At 42.9% G+C, this 15,730-nt stretch overlaps 1 protein-coding gene across 1 annotated transcript; it reads left to right on the top strand.

Annotated features, from left to right (window-relative positions):
* Positions 1 to 6,713: 6,713 nt before the first annotated feature.
* Positions 6,714 to 15,730, top strand: gpr174 (G protein-coupled receptor 174). The gene is made up of 2 exons (XM_012834327.3): positions 6,714 to 7,279; positions 13,477 to 15,730. Exon 2 carries the CDS (start codon positions 13,881 to 13,883, stop codon positions 14,880 to 14,882), a length of 1,002 nt encoding a protein of 333 aa, XP_012689781.1. The 5' UTR covers positions 6,714 to 7,279; positions 13,477 to 13,880; the 3' UTR covers positions 14,883 to 15,730.

Raw genomic sequence — 15,730 nt, 5'->3', positions numbered from 1 at the left:
ATTTTCACTGCATATTTATCCAAAAATAATGAACACATTCAAAATGAGCTCCAGTATATTAATATTACCTCTAACTTCAATGAACCTGTAAATAATAATGCAATATTAGTATATATTCACCTAGATATATAGAAAATACACAATACAATAACAATATCAATCAGTAATGTATGCCTCACTACAGCAGTTTAAGAATACACTGGTAGCAGTACCAGTAAGCTACAGCTATGTGATGACGTGATGTTATGTGATAGGCTATGGCAGTGTAGAGGGTCTTGTGGGGGGGTATCGGCAGTGGTTGAATGATGTTTGTGGGTGTGTAGGTGTTGACGTTTGTGATGTTGAGAAAGGAAAGTTAGGAGACTGGCAGGTAGTGGTCGGTGGCAGGTGTGAAAATGTGGTGTTGCATCCGCCTCTGTCTCTTCCTCAAATTCAAATTCAAATGTGCTTTATTGGCATGACACATGATACAATGTATTGCCAAAGCATTCACAGGAACAGTAAAACCTGAATTTAAAGGAGATAAAAGAAGAGAAAGCGTGTGTAAATACAAACCATAAGTCACACAAACATTCTCTTCCTCCCTCTCTCTCTCTCTCTCTCTCACCAAGTGTGTCTGTGACACAGATTTTAAGGTTGACAGTTGAACTGTCACTTTTCTGTCTGGTCTGACTTACCTTGTATCTTTAACCCACTTCCCTGACGTATCTTGGCCAAACAGCTCAGATGTCTCAGGTGTCTCAGGTGTCCTACAGCACTAAAGATACACACAGACAGTCACCGATGTGTTCTCCAATGACAGTACAATGACAAATCAATTTAATCTTTTCACACACAATTCACATTCACACACACACACACACAGAGAGAGAGAGAGAGAGAGAGACTTTGCAAGTAAGATACCTTAATAGTAAGATCCAAATATTGTTTTAAAAAGGTTCTTACAGCAGCAAAGACTCAATTCATCATATGCACATCATTAATGGTAAAGGTGAGACCTACAGTTCCAGATAAAGAGAGTAGTAATTGTTTGTGACACGACGCAGTACTTTGTAAGTTGCTTGGCTTGGCACACACACACACACACACACACACACACACACACAAAGGTGGGTAGTAACGTGCTACGTTTACTCCTTTACATGTCTTTTTTACCAATAAATTGTACTTATAGGAGTAAATATAATGTAGAATACATCTCAATCTTGCTCGAGTACATTTATATTTAAAAAATATATATATTTATACTCCATTGCATTAGGCTATACAAGTCTCACTACTTTTACAATAAATTACTTTTATTCAAACATGCACAGCTTCTAGCCCCGTCAACTGCTTTGGTTACATAAACATATACGTAGACACCGCATTGGCCTCTGGTTTGTACGTCAATGGGACAGCCATATTGAACCAGGGCACTTGACAGTGGAAATGTATGGAGCTCAATCATGAAACATTAGTCTCTGAGTGGAAATTGATGGGAAAATGAGCTGCACAGGGGTGTGCATGTTGTAGCACTAGGCCCAGACATGGCAAGAAACGTCCAAGTTTAACTAGCTAGCTAGCTCTAATGTTAAAAAGCTTGAGATCTTATTGGCAACATTTTCTAGCCAGCATTTAAGTTTGTGAGTGTGTGGTTTATTCTAAGACTGATTAACACATAGGCCCACTGTCTGTTGAAAGCCTACACATAGCCTATCTCTCCTGCTTCAACTTTAGCATATCATTTGATCTGTCATTCCTCAAAGTATATGACTTGTAGCACTCCTAAGCCCAACAGACACAGATACATTTAATTTAGTGCAAACTCTAATGGACAGTCTTTTGTAGTAGCCTTTCAGGTTTACATAACTTCTAGTAACTTCTAGTATGTCCCATCCATTCACAGCAAAGAAAAAGGCCTCCCATTTATCATCTTGGTAAAATGTCAAAATATGATGAAAGATTGCGTTTTTATGGATTTCATGTGGAAAACCCCACTGGTATGCTATAATATAAAAGAACTCTGAAGTTAGTTGTGGTCACATGATTTAGTAAAGGACTCGATGGAAAGCCGGTCTGATGGGTAAGGTTTTGGTTTATTCCACGTATTTTATGCAGTTATAACAGTTGAAGCACACACAACACGCTCTGGTGGAGAGAAAGAAGGCAGGATGATTAGGAGATATTGTCCATAGTGTAGTGTCTCTTCTGTGTTCAATATTCTTCAATGAGAACATAGCCTAAACTAAATATCTTATACTGACAATACCGCATTTATCAATACAACATCAAACAGCATAAAGTTTGCTGTTTGACATTTCTTTCTAATGGAAAAGTATTTTTTAGAAAAGATACAAAATAAGCAAGGAATCTAAGGATGAGCTTAGAAGATGATGGTCTCATTTGCGATTTAAACTGAATAAAGAAGAGAATATCTGTATGGCCTGTAAGGTGTAGGCCTTTTGTTTGCTTTAGTTGTTTGTGTTAACATGTGTGTGGCTAGTTTTTGTGTTATTGTTTACATTTTAATTATGCTAACAGATTCACATTTACAACTATGATAATAATGATGTTTATTCATATATTTATTTGTGTTGGGTGGGCACCAAGTCATTATTTTGATGAGTAAGCTACTTTTACTTTAGCTTGAGTCACTATTATTATAAAGTAACAAAACTTTTACATGAGTACAGGTTTTGCTTACTCTACTCACCTCTGCACACACATACACACACACACACACACACACACACACACACACCCCACACACACACACACATTAATTTATAAGTAGACATGATTAAACTAACTGATTACACATTAAAGAAACTGTGCAGGAAGTGCCTAGGACACCGACAATGAATATATTTGCACTCCTCTATCTGATCGAAGCACTGACACACGTTGCTATTCTAATCTGCTCTTTTAACTTCCTCGCAGTTTTTAGTGTGACATGCAGGATTATAAATGGATGTTTTACATTTGTGTGATTTTAACAAATTGATCTCTACATTTTTTAACCCTTGATACCGACTTAATGCTCATAAATTACGTTGGACTGAAATGTTTTTGGTCTGACAGTGCCATCACGGCAAACACCTAGCTAACATTAAATTGCATTCTGTAAGCAATGTATTTACAAAATGAAACTGTATTGAATGGACAACTCCGCCCTCGCATACCCATACCCAACGCTACACCACATTCAGAGATGGTGTGTGAGAGAGAGAGAGTTTGGTGAAAGAGTGTGTTCACACACCTTCTCTGCATGGATGAATATATAATTGAAATAGATGGAAATAAAAGCCATGCTATCATTATTAGGTGTGCCTTCGGACTTTCCCAGTTTATTCCTATTGGGTGATGAGTTGCCAGCACATTCTGCACATTTTCATTCAATTACTGCTATTCTCTGTTACTTGCAGGCCAGTTTTACAACACGAGAAACCTCATTTCAGCAGAGTCATCTCCAGACTGTTAGACCGCAATACGTTAGACCTCATGGTTGCAATGATATCTAAAAGGATGGCGCAAGCTTCCCAGAAGCTTTTTGTAAATGTGTCGCCATCTTGTTGCATTTCTAAATACATTTTAGAGGTTCTTTCAGGTCATTTCCTCGCTGTATATGTCTGTCTCTCTCCCTCTGAACTCCAATGAAAATCCTTTATTTACATTTCATACACAAAGACAATTCAATGTGCTATATAAATTATATAAATGAAAGCAAAAGGGGCATTCACAGGAAAAATAAAGACAAAGTGCTTGAGAGTGAAGTTAAAAGTATAAACAGAATATATATATAATTAAAAAGAAAGTACAAGGTACATAAAGTAGTAATTAAAAGAAAGTACAAGTAAAGTGTAGAAGGAATAGAGTGCAATTGTCACACCTGCTGAGCCCTGCTCCTGCCACGCCCCCTCCTAATCTACTCACCTGCCTCAGTCGCCTTCCCAGTCCCCTGATTGCCTGACCACCTGCACCTGTCACCATTTGTTTCAGTTGTGCCTTTCGCTTCATGTTGTATACGTGTGCCACAAGCTTGATAAAGCATGCAAGTTATTTGAACTATGTGTCTATCTAATCTTTTTATTTTATTGCAATCTATTTGATTTACTTTGTTGCTGTATTATAAGCAACATCTTTGTGTCGCGCTGAGAACTAAAGCATGTGAAATGTAATTGAAATAGGATTTCTGCTCCCTGCCGGCACTCAAAATGCAGCCCATGGCCTATGCCTACCTGGGCATATAGGCAAATTGCTTATATAATAATATAATAATCAGCTAGCTCTATTTTGTGACGATGACATGACGTCATACAAAATTGCCCCACCAGAATTTTCGGGCTAAAATCGCCACTGCGTGACGGTAATATAGCTCAATCTTAGGCACATGAAAAGAGAAATATTTTTAACCTGGGTTTAAAAATGGCTACATTAAGGTCACATCTATAAGATCTTCTGGCAGTTTGTTACAGTTGCATGCGGCATAACGGCTAAATGCTGCTTCACCATGTGTAGTTTGGACTTTGGGCTCTACTAGCTGACCTGAGTCCATAGATTTAGTAGCTGTACTCGGTTTATATTATTTAAACATGTCAGAGATTATTCTGGGCCTAAACCATTCAGTGATTTATAGAAGAGTAGCAGCATTCTGTAACTAACTGGAAGCCAGTGTAAAGATTTAAGAACTGGAGTAATGTGCTCTCTCCTTTTGGTCCTGGATTAAACTAATAGCAGCGGCATTTTGAATGAGCTGCAGCTGTTTAATGGTCTATTTGGTGACCAGTAAAGAGACCATTACAGTAGTCCACCCTACAGGAAATAAAAACATGGATGAGCTTCTCTTGGTGTTTTTGACTATATTTCTAAGATGACGGAGGGCTGTTTTGGTCATGCTTTGATGTGGCTGGTGAAAGTGAGATCTATTAGAATGCCAAGATTTTAGACTTGGTCTTTGGTTTTTAGAGTCGAGGTGTCTAATATTAATTCTCTTCATTTTGCTGCCAATTACAATAATCTCTGCTTTGCGCTTATGTATTTGAAGAAAATTCGAAAAGTCCTGCCCAATTTTCCAACCTGTCTAGCAGCAGAGGTCAGAAGCCTGATTGAAACAGAAAACAACTTTCTGATTTGAGATGAGATTTGAGACAGGTCTAGTTGTTTAACACAGGCATCTAGGGTTCTTTTTTTTAATAGTGACTTAATGGCAGCTCTTGGGACTTTGGGAAAGTTCATGAAAGGTAGTGAGTCACTAACTATTTGCTGCAAATCAGTTCTTACTGAGTTAAAAATAGTTTTTAAAAAAGTCAGGCGGCAGAGTACCGAGACATGTTGATGATACAAGATTCAGTTTCCTCCTGAAGTTTTTTGGTCAATTGTATTAAATTATGACGTAGTAGTCAAATTATTGTCTATTATTATATAGTCGTGGGGATGGTATAGTTTAATTATTTGACTGAGTCATCTGCATTATTCACAAAAAAATCAAGGAAATTCATCTCATACATTTCTCTGTGGAAGAGAGTTGGTGGGTTTGTAAGCTTATCAACCGTGACAAAAAGAGTTCTGCGGCTATCTGTTCTGATGAGTTTGTAAGCTTATCAACCATGACAAAAAGAGTGTGTGAACTGCTGATGTTCCTGTTTCATCCAGTGTAACATACTGCACAGCATGTTTCCCTTTCCATCAGTACGAGTGCTCCCTGGGTAATAAACCCATGACTTGGTGTGGTTAGCACCTTGCTCTATCACATTTAGTCAGCTACCAATCATAAGGGATTAGGGAATAAGAAATACAAATGCCAAACAATCTAACAAACTATAATTTCACTGCAGTTCGATACAGTTCAATAGTGATTGAAAATCTGCCTCTTTGTGTCCATTTTCATTTCGTGCAGCACTCTGAGAGGAACAAGTTCTACGCCCACAAACACACACACACACACACACACACACACACACACACACAAAAATAAACTGATCTGTCTCTATGGTGATGGTTGAGTTATGACTCACAACTCAAGGTGGTAGGAAAATGTGCCCACTCCTCAGCAAACAGAAGCAACAGAACCCACTCCGCGGTCTCCCCTTGCACGCCAGGGCGCCGCGGCAAACGACAGGGGCATTACTTTCAGTGTTGTGTGTCATCCTATGGTTGGCCTGTTGTGTATGAAAGTCAAATGGCAGCAGGAGGAATGTCTATTTTGATGCAGGAATAGTTAGAGCTGTCAGTGAGAGTTGTCCTATTACCCAGTGAGGCTGACACAGTGAGTGATGAGGAGTTGGTTTCACTGTCTGACTACCTCCCCTGGTGTTGATACCAAGGTACTGCAATAAAAAAGAGGGTGTGTGCACATGCAAACACAACCCTCTTGAATGCACACAAGTAAACACATACAAACATAGTGCATCACTGCATGTATGCATGTTTGGATCTACAAACATTAAAATATTGGAGTGGCTTTTTTATTTAGTCTGCTCTATGATTTCAGCCATTTATGCATTTGATATTTGAACCATTTTGAGAGGTCTGATGAAACACAGCCAACATAAGGAAACATCCTTCCACTGGAATGCAGTCTTGTTACTCTTTGCCATACTAGCCATGAGTACTGTCATGTTGGATGTGTGTGTACGTGTGTGTGGGTTTGTGTGCGGTGTGTGCGTGTGAGGGAAAGAGAGAGACAGAGAGAAGGACAGAAAGAAAGAAAGAGTTAATGAGGGCAACAAAGAGTGTGTGTGTGTGTGTGTGCTTTTATGAAACTGAGAAATAAGAGAAGTGCAGCTCTGAGAGAGAAATCCACGCCCCCACAGTGGGACAGGAAACTCTATCTGAAGCGATAAAATACAGCGGTGAGGTAAGTGAATGTGCAAGAACACAACTGTGAAGAGACAGAGAGAGAGAGGAGAGAGAGAGAGAGAGGAGAGAGAGAGAGAGGAGAGAGAGAGAGAGGAGAGAGAATGAGAAAGACACAAGAATAGAATAAGAAAGTAGGGGGGCGGGGTGAGACAGAGAAGAGAGGAAAGGAGGAAGAAAGAGAGTGAGAAAAAAAGAGAGAGATAATGGTGCCAAGCACACAACAAATGAGGGAGGACTGAATGGAAATATAGATAGAAGGCAGAGAGAGAGAGGAAGAGAGAGAGAGAGAGAGAGAGAGAGAGAGAACACAGAAAAAGGAGACAGAACAGCGTGTCTGCTTCAGTAAGCATGTCCACTATCAACGAGAGGAAAGTATGTGATATGATTTCTCTCCTCTCCTCTGTTCAGTTGGGACAAGATCACAGTCATAGGGCACCAGGTGAGTCAGCTTTAATCATTATTAATCATTTCCAGTGAGCTGCCAAGTTTTTATTTATCTGATAGGGCAAATGTGTATGTGTGTCTGAATTTAAGTATATGTGTGTGTGTGTGTGTGTGTGTGTGTGTGTGTGTTTGTGTGTGTGTGTGTGTGTGTGTGTGTGTGTGTGTGTGTGTGTGTGTGTGTGTGTGTGTGTGTGTGTGTGTGTGTGTGTGTGTGTGTGTACATGTGTGAATGTGAGCTCGTGTGTATGAGAGAGGTGAAAGCCGAGCGAAATGCTTCTCTCTTGGAGTCATGCTCCATGTGAGGTGTCCTGGGCTTCCTCAGGCCAACTGAAGAATGCTAAACATTTGGGGTTCTACTGACGATTGTGTTAATGTAGGGGCTAGGTGTGTGTGTGTGTGTGTGTGTGTGTGTATGTGTGTTTGCGTGTGTGTGTGGGCTGGAACAGGGGTCAGATGGGGGGGGGGGGGGGGGGGGGGGGGGGTCAACTCCTATTTGCGTTACCCAGGAAACTAATGACATGTTGAGGTTCTGTCCCCCCCCCCCCCCCTTTCTGGCTGGGACGTGACACATGGTGCTCCACATGTGAGTGCAGTCATTCCACCCACACCCACTCCTCCCCTGATGGGAGATACAGAGGCCCCACTTCTACAGCAACTCTGGCTGGAAAAAACGACACCTCTTGTTTCTCTCACTCTTTACGAGCTGTAAGCTGGTTCTTGCGAGCATTTATTTGTGACGTACAATCATCAAGTATTGTATATGGTGTGGTTTTAGATGTAGGGCAGTGGATGTAACAATTAATGTCATGGTTTGACGCATATTTCTGTCATGATAGACTACAGTAAAGTACGGGTGTCATTTCAATGTGATGGCTAATTGAATGTCTGACCCTCTTTTAAAAATATGTCGATCTATTTGATCTAAAGCACATTGGGAGGCACTTGGAGATGCCTTTCTCTGTGTACACTTAATGTTGCTGCGACAAAACGCTCAAAGGAGAGGGGTGAGTCAGTAAACACGAGTGTGACGTCATTTTCCAAGTGCCTGTATCGGTGGTGTGGTCACATGAACACATAGAAGAAACTCAATGTGCCTTCTGATACTGGGATGGAGGGAAACTCTGCCCACAACAACAGCAAACCTCCTGTCAAAGGGTGACAAGTGATGACAGATGGGGGGGGGGGGGCAAAATGTGTTAAGCAGAAATGAATCATTTCTTGCTAACAAGGTGGAAACCCAACACCAACCGATAACTCCAACCTCACGCGGGAGTTCCCTCGGTCATTCTTGGACCCACTGGGTGGAGTCATGTCACCATTATATAGATATATACTGATATATATATATAGATATATACTGTATATATTCTTTAACATGTAAAAGAATGAATTCATAAATATTCTACATATACATTGTGCTGTGTTGTCTTGTGATGTGGTGTGTTGTGCTGTGTTGTGTTGTGTTGTGTTGTGTTGTGTTGGGCTGTGCTGTGTTGTGCTGTGTTGTGTTGTGTTGTGCTGTGCTGTGCTGTGCTGTGCTGTGCTGTGCTGTGTTGTGCTGTGTTGTGTTGTGTTGTGTTGTGTTGTGTTGTGTTGTGTTGTGTTGTGTTGTGTTGTGTTGTGTTGTATTGTGCTGTGGACATCTCTGGACACTTTGCTTGGGAGTTTGACAGCAGACAAGACCCGACAGAGGCTGACCAGCACGTAGCCAGCTGACCTCTGGCTGCGACTCAGTGGTGTTTTTTCACACTGTTTCTCTGGTCGTCTGTCACTGGCCTGTCTGTGACTATTACTTTCCTTTCTCTCTTTTCCCCGAACTGTCTGTCTCTCTGTCAATTGCAATTTCAAAGCTTTATTGACAAGGCAAGAATTTATTTTGTTGTCAAAGCATGAACTAACAATGATAACAAAAAACGATAATGAAAGAAAAATAAACAAACAAACAAACAAGAAAGAGTAATGATAGTAGAATTATTAATTAAAACTAAAAAGGAGAGGTTATGGGCCCCTTCTCCACTCTTTAACTAGCTTTAGTGTGCTCTCTTCTATCATTTCTCTCTATCTATTTACAGATAGAGAGATGGGTGGGTATAGAGAAAGGCAGAGTTAGTGCCAAGCTAGTGATATACAGACCAAGGAGGAAAGATAGGTAAGAAAAGAAGAAGAGAGAAAACTGCCTGTCGGCTTCTTCATCATTGTAGGCGGAAGTGCAGTGGGGCATGAGTGTGTGTGTGAGAGAGAGAGAGAGAGAGAGAGAGAGAGAGAGAGAGAGAGAGAGAGAGAGAGAGAGAACTGCCAACTGGGCTTCTTCATAATTCCAGGCAGCAGTACAGGGGGCCATCTCCCACGAGCTCTCCAAGGGCCTCTCTGTCCTCCCTTGGCCATGGTAACCCCTCATGTTCTGGGCCAGAGGGCCTGGTCTGCTGGGGGAGGTGAGCCTGGGGGCGAGCTGGCCAAAAATCCTACGCCCTTTGACATCGATCCCTGTTTACACAAACTCATACTCTGTCTGTATGTGTGTGTGTGCATGAAATAGAGAGATAGAAAGCGAGAAAGAGAGAGAGAGAGAGAGAGAGAGAGAGAGAGAGAGAAAAGCTTAATTTCATCATGAAATGTCACACTAATCCAGAGGTGAGATTGCCTGTCCAGAAACAATAAGGTGAGGGGATTTAAGCAAGTGTGTGTGTGTGTGTGTTCTTCACACTCACCATGTGTGAGGCTGGTTTGATCTAGACAGATAACCTAACCACCAGCAGGAGCATGCCAGGGTCAGATGTCATCAGTCTGTCTGTCTGTGTGTGTGTGTTGAACAGCATCAAGCGCTGTGAAAACAGTGAGGCCAAACCAGCGATACAGAAAAAATCATAAATATAACTACAGGAGATCAAACAAACATTGGGCGGGGCTCACACTGCTAATTTCACGGAGTACTGCCAGAGGCTGTTCTCTTTCGAGATAAGATCAGTAAAATATACATGTTATTTGTTTGTTTGTTTTTATTTTTTGTTGTCATTTGATGTTCCTTAGATGGTGCCGATAAAATGAGAGAGAAATGAAACACTCTTCACCCAGTCTAACATAAAGTCTGCATCACAGTTGAGGCAAACACATTCATTATTCTCATCTCCATCAGTCTCTTCACAACTGATTAACACGTATTTCCTCGCCCAATCCTATTCACAATCATTTGAAACCCTATTTACAATAAATACATCCCTTACACTCCCTGAGATAAGCTAAAGACCCTCCCCGCCCCAACCAGTAAACAACTGGCTTGAGAGAGCCTCTGCATTCCATTGCGTAGACAAAGCCGAGGCCAGGCTTTGGCGGGAAGAGGAGCTTGGAGGCATTTTTTATCCTCTGGAACGCTCCTGGGGTAAATGTGTTCCAAAGTTCAGTTGACTCCCAAAGAGCTGCATAGAAGCGGGTGGACGTGGGGCTGTCTAGTGCGTGTGACAAGTGAGGCTGTGATGAGATGTAGCCTACTTGATCTAGGGAGGAGGGGTACAAGGGCCAACAATGATAGATGAGATTGGGAAGTGCAGCAATCATGCATGTCAACACACACAAACACACACACACACACACTCTCTCACACACACACACACACACACACACACACACACACACACACACACACACACACACAGACCAAGGTTTTTGCATATCATCACAGTTCACAGAATTTGTGAGTGTAAGGACTGTTTTTTTTGCCTTGATGTGGATTTTATCAGGACGGGCTCAGTGAGGTCAGTGAGAGTTCTCCCAGCCTTTACAGGGATTCTGATAGCTGTTTAAAAATGGACAGAAACAACATACAGTGCTAGCTGATCACTATGAAGAACTACTGACATGACAAACACTGGGTGACAGACGGTTTCACCTTTACCGCCACAAAATCATAAAAAATAAAAAGAATGTAGGTCAGGGGTTATCTATGTAAAACAAATGGGTCAATAAATACCGTATCAAACAAGGAAATACAAATGACATGTTGATGTTTGAGCTGCTGGATATGTAGGTCCCCTCACTCAACAGTGGACGTGAGCAGCTGCTGGGCGATGAAAGCCTTAGTGTGAGCTCTGGTTCTCTGACAGTATGCCTGAAACATTGATTTCATTCATAGCATTTATAGTTTTCAGTCTTACCTGCTAGCTTACAGTTTTTTTTAGTACACTTCAAATGTACAGTTTGTATGCTACACATATTGCTAAAAAAAAAGTTTTTGAAGGTATGTTTCATCACTATGATCGCTGAACACTATGTAGTTTTGTGTTCCAGGTCCAAAACCCTTAGAAAATGTAAGAACAGCGATCACAGAGTGACATTGCCAAATATATTGCCAAAATACGGTGGTTAGCAAGGTGGCGAGCTTTTATCAGTGTCGACAGCCTATTGGCTTTTAGGTAGTTAGTTTACGACTTGTAGACAAAACACCTTCCTGCTGCTGTCAGCTCTTTTATGCTATTTTATTTTGTGGCTAAACTGTTTTCTTGTGAGAGAGTTCTGTAAGACCCATGGGCATTACAAATTGATTTTGACACATGGATGAAGCCTTCAGGAAGCTGTTGTAATGGCATGATGTGGATGTGACGCAGTACTGTCGTGCATACTGGCAATGAGACCTGTAACAGTTAAAAGTAAAAAAATAAATTAAAAAAAAGAAAGAATGTTGTACTGAGAAAGGTGTGAACAAACTGTAAAAAAAAAAAGCTGCAGCATGGTGAAAAAAATCATGGCCACAGCTTTTAGTATCAGAAAACCAAAACAAAACAACCATTTAGCATATGGCATTTTCTTGAACTGTTAAATATAATGGTGTTTCATATGTAACCGGTGTAACTTCTGCGTTGTGTATTAATATATGTGACCCGTGGACAACAGTTGCTGAGATGGATGTTTATTTCTGTGAAAGCACACCAACAGACACACAGTTTGGTGAGCTCCCGTATACTAGCTCCACTGTCAATGCTCATTCCCAGCATATATCAAACAGGCCAAAATAAGAACAGACGTGTAATATATACATTAAGAAAGATAAATAAAAACCGTATCACACCTGTTAAAGCACACCAACAGGAACAGTATGGTAAGTCTCCACTGTTAATGCTAGCCCCCACATGTAGCAAAAGGATAAAACATATAAAGAATGGGTCAGAGGGATATTTCCTGAAAATTGTATAGATATATTATACATATAATAATAATAAGTTATAAGAAGATATATAAGAACCTAGATGCCTATTTTTAAGGGCAATTTTTATTAGATTCTTTATCCCACTGAAACTCAACCACCTACCTCATTCCCAGCATGTCAAACAGGAAAGAGGAAGGGGGGAGAGAGGAACAAAACAAGGGGAGACAGGGGGGGCTACCAGAGACCCCCAATACCAGTGTGCTTGTGATACCAAAATAAAAGATCAAAAAGAAACTGAAATACAGGTAACAGACTATCTTGTGCAATTATTTCAAACTGCATTTCTAACCTGTTACACATGACTAAATGGCTTTCGTGGAAAAAAGACTTGATGGTCTGGTTTTGTAAACTGTTAACAAATCCCTACAGGAGAATAAATTACACCATGGAAACAAATCAGGGAGGTGATGGGGTTGATCATTGGGGTGATGTATGGGAGGGAAATATGGGATTACATAAAGAGACCATTCTCTTACATCAGGAGCCCTAGCCGAACACCTTAGATGTCTTAGCATTCGTACCCTCTCATTTGTCATGCCGGTTATGGGCAGGTGTTTTTGTGTTGCGCAATGCACCTGGTAAGCACCGTAGCTTACTGTGGGAGCTCTCACTTAGGTAGTGAAAAAAGATGCAAAACACCTGCACCAACCAAAACCTTGTTATAAAAGGGCCTGTTGATTTGTTTGTGCACAGTCTCATCTGTTCGACAAAGCGGACCTTTCATCTCTCTTTTTGGCTTCGATGAAGGGAGGAGCTGGGTCATTCATTGGTTGGTAGAGATAGCAGCAGAGCCAGCAGCATGACGAGTCAGCATTCTGGCTCATAGCATAACACAAACTCCAGGGGCCAGGGGTTGCACAGCGAGTCATGGTTGCTGTAAGTGTGTTTGTGTGTGTGTGAGTGCGTGTGTGTGTGAGTGTGTGTGGTATGTGTGTGTGTGTGTATCCTGGAAAAAGTCTCAACTCTAACACTCTTGGCATTTGTCTATTTCCCAGGATCTGATCAGTTGCCCTGAACCAGCCTTTAGAAGAACGACCTTGGGCTCAGTTGGGTAACAGCAATGCTCAGCCTACACATGTGACTACTGCTGTCCCTAAGAGAGAGCTGCTATGACCATCCAGCATCATGAATAACAGTGTGGACGAGTTCAACATTTGCTTGCGCCTCAGGAAAAGACAGTGGCTCTGCTACTCAACGCCATCTAGCCAATCTCCACTCTGATAAGGTCAGGTCAGGAGAAGGAGCACTGCCGTTTCCCACTGGGTGCTTAAAGAAAAATTTAATCTAACCATTGATTGAAAAAAACATTGATTCAAATCATCACCTGGAAAAAGAAAGGGGCTCGTTCTGGGCCCAGGTGCTGCTTTCCGGGAGTCCTGGTGCCACCGACGACTGGAAAATGAATGGACCCGTGAACGACTCATGCCCGGACGATTCCAGCGCCTTGCAACATTACGAGCACCAGACCTACGCCATCATCTACTCCATCATCCTGGTGCCGGGCCTGATCGGTAACGTTCTGGCGCTCTGGGTATTCCACGTGTACGTCAAGGAGACCAAGAAGGCGGTTATCTTCATGATCAACCTGGCAGTGGCCGACCTTCTCCAGGTGCTCTCGCTGCCGCTGCGCATCTACTACTACCTGAACAACTCCTGGCCCTTCGGCCGCGGCCTCTGCATGTTCTGCTTCTACCTGAAGTACGTCAACATGTACGCCAGCATCTTCTTCCTGGTATGCATCAGTGTGCGGCGCTGCATGATGGTGCTGAACCCGTTGAGTTACACCACCTGCCGGCGCCGGCTCGACCGGAGCCTCTGTGCCGCCGGTTGGCTCTTCGTCTGCCTCTGCTGCCTGCCATTTCCACTGTTGCGCGGTGGCGGATCTGACAGCAAGTGCTTCGCGGAGCTGCCCGTGTCTCCTGTGCCCACATGGGCTGGCCTGGTGCTGATGGTTGGCGCTGAGCTCCTTGGCTTCCTGTTGCCATTCGGTGTGGTAGGCACGTGCACGTGGCTGGCGGCGGGTAGTCTCCGGGACAGGCATCCGCGTGTGCCGCAGGACGGCGGGGAGAAGCGGCGGGCGCTGCGGATGGTGCTGAGCTGCGCCGGGGTGTTCCTGCTCTGCTTCCTGCCCTACCACGTCACCTTCCCGCTGCACTGGGCCGCCAAGTCACGCTGGAGGAGCAGCTGCCAGTTCCGCGCCACGGTGCTGCGCTGCCACCCCGTCACACTCTGCCTGGCCAGCCTCAACTGCTGCCTGGACCCTCTCATGTACTACTTCACCACCGAGGAGTTCCGCAGGCGCCTGTCTCGCCCAGAGCTCCCCGAGAGTCTGCACCTCCAGCGGCGGATGTCCTGCATCACCACCGACGACAAGGCCCTGCCCTCGGAACTAGGATGCTAACCATAACTGGGATGTGGAGTTACGGAGCTTTTGTGTACACGCTCCCAAACCAATCTCGTTCCAAGTCCACAGGAAGGACGGCTCCTAGGCAAACTCTAAGCAGCTTGATCTGTCAGTGGAGACTGAGATTTGCACCATGGCAACTCCTGAACCATAAGCAGAACGGAGTTCGTCTGTAAGCTGGACGCCAGAAACTGCGATGAAGTTTCCCGTGCCAAAGGCTGCTTGGGCAACAGGGAGTGAGAGGCCCCATTGGACGGTGCACAGGAAGATGTGGCCAAGGGAGAGGAACTGAGGTACCCTCTTGGCAGAGAGAGGACTTCTGAGGACAGACTTGAGGAAGGGGGGACCTGAGAAACAGGGGAAGTAGGACGTGGACGAAACCACTGGACTGCAGAGCAATGACCGTTCAACACTGTGAAGAGTACTCATAATGGTATTCAAAACATTTTGGAAAAGTGAGAGCAGTGAGGGATTACTGCTACTGCGGACGTACCTGAATTAAATGTATTTAATATACTGTGATAAAACAGAGACGGACTGTGGAGGAACAGTGAGGACTAAACCAGCTAGGTTGGATCACATTGTTTTTGCAGTGGGTATGTTTATATGTGAATTCCCTACTGTGGGGAAGTGGATTATTGGTACAGAGAAATCAGGAAATGCTGAGTCCAATTCAGTCTTTCCAAGAACATGTGATGGGACCACAAACATCAGAGCTAATTTTACCAACACTCAATGACCAAAGAGTCAGGGAGAGAAGATCACATGCAACCTGTCAGTCAGCTGAGCTGTATGTTATTGTTCCTGCTGAAGGTATATTAAATCATATATTTTTCTACATTGTA

This window comes from Clupea harengus, chromosome 20 (genome assembly GCF_900700415.2).
Source record: "Clupea harengus chromosome 20, Ch_v2.0.2, whole genome shotgun sequence".
Taxonomy (NCBI): domain Eukaryota; kingdom Metazoa; phylum Chordata; class Actinopteri; order Clupeiformes; family Clupeidae; genus Clupea; species Clupea harengus.
This window is presented reverse-complemented; position numbering and strand designations above follow the sequence as displayed.

Excerpts from the sequence above, each read along its gene's own strand:
- gpr174 (XM_012834327.3), top strand. The coding sequence starts at position 13,881 with ATGAATGGACCCGTGAACGACTCATGCCCGGACGATTCCAGCGCCTTG.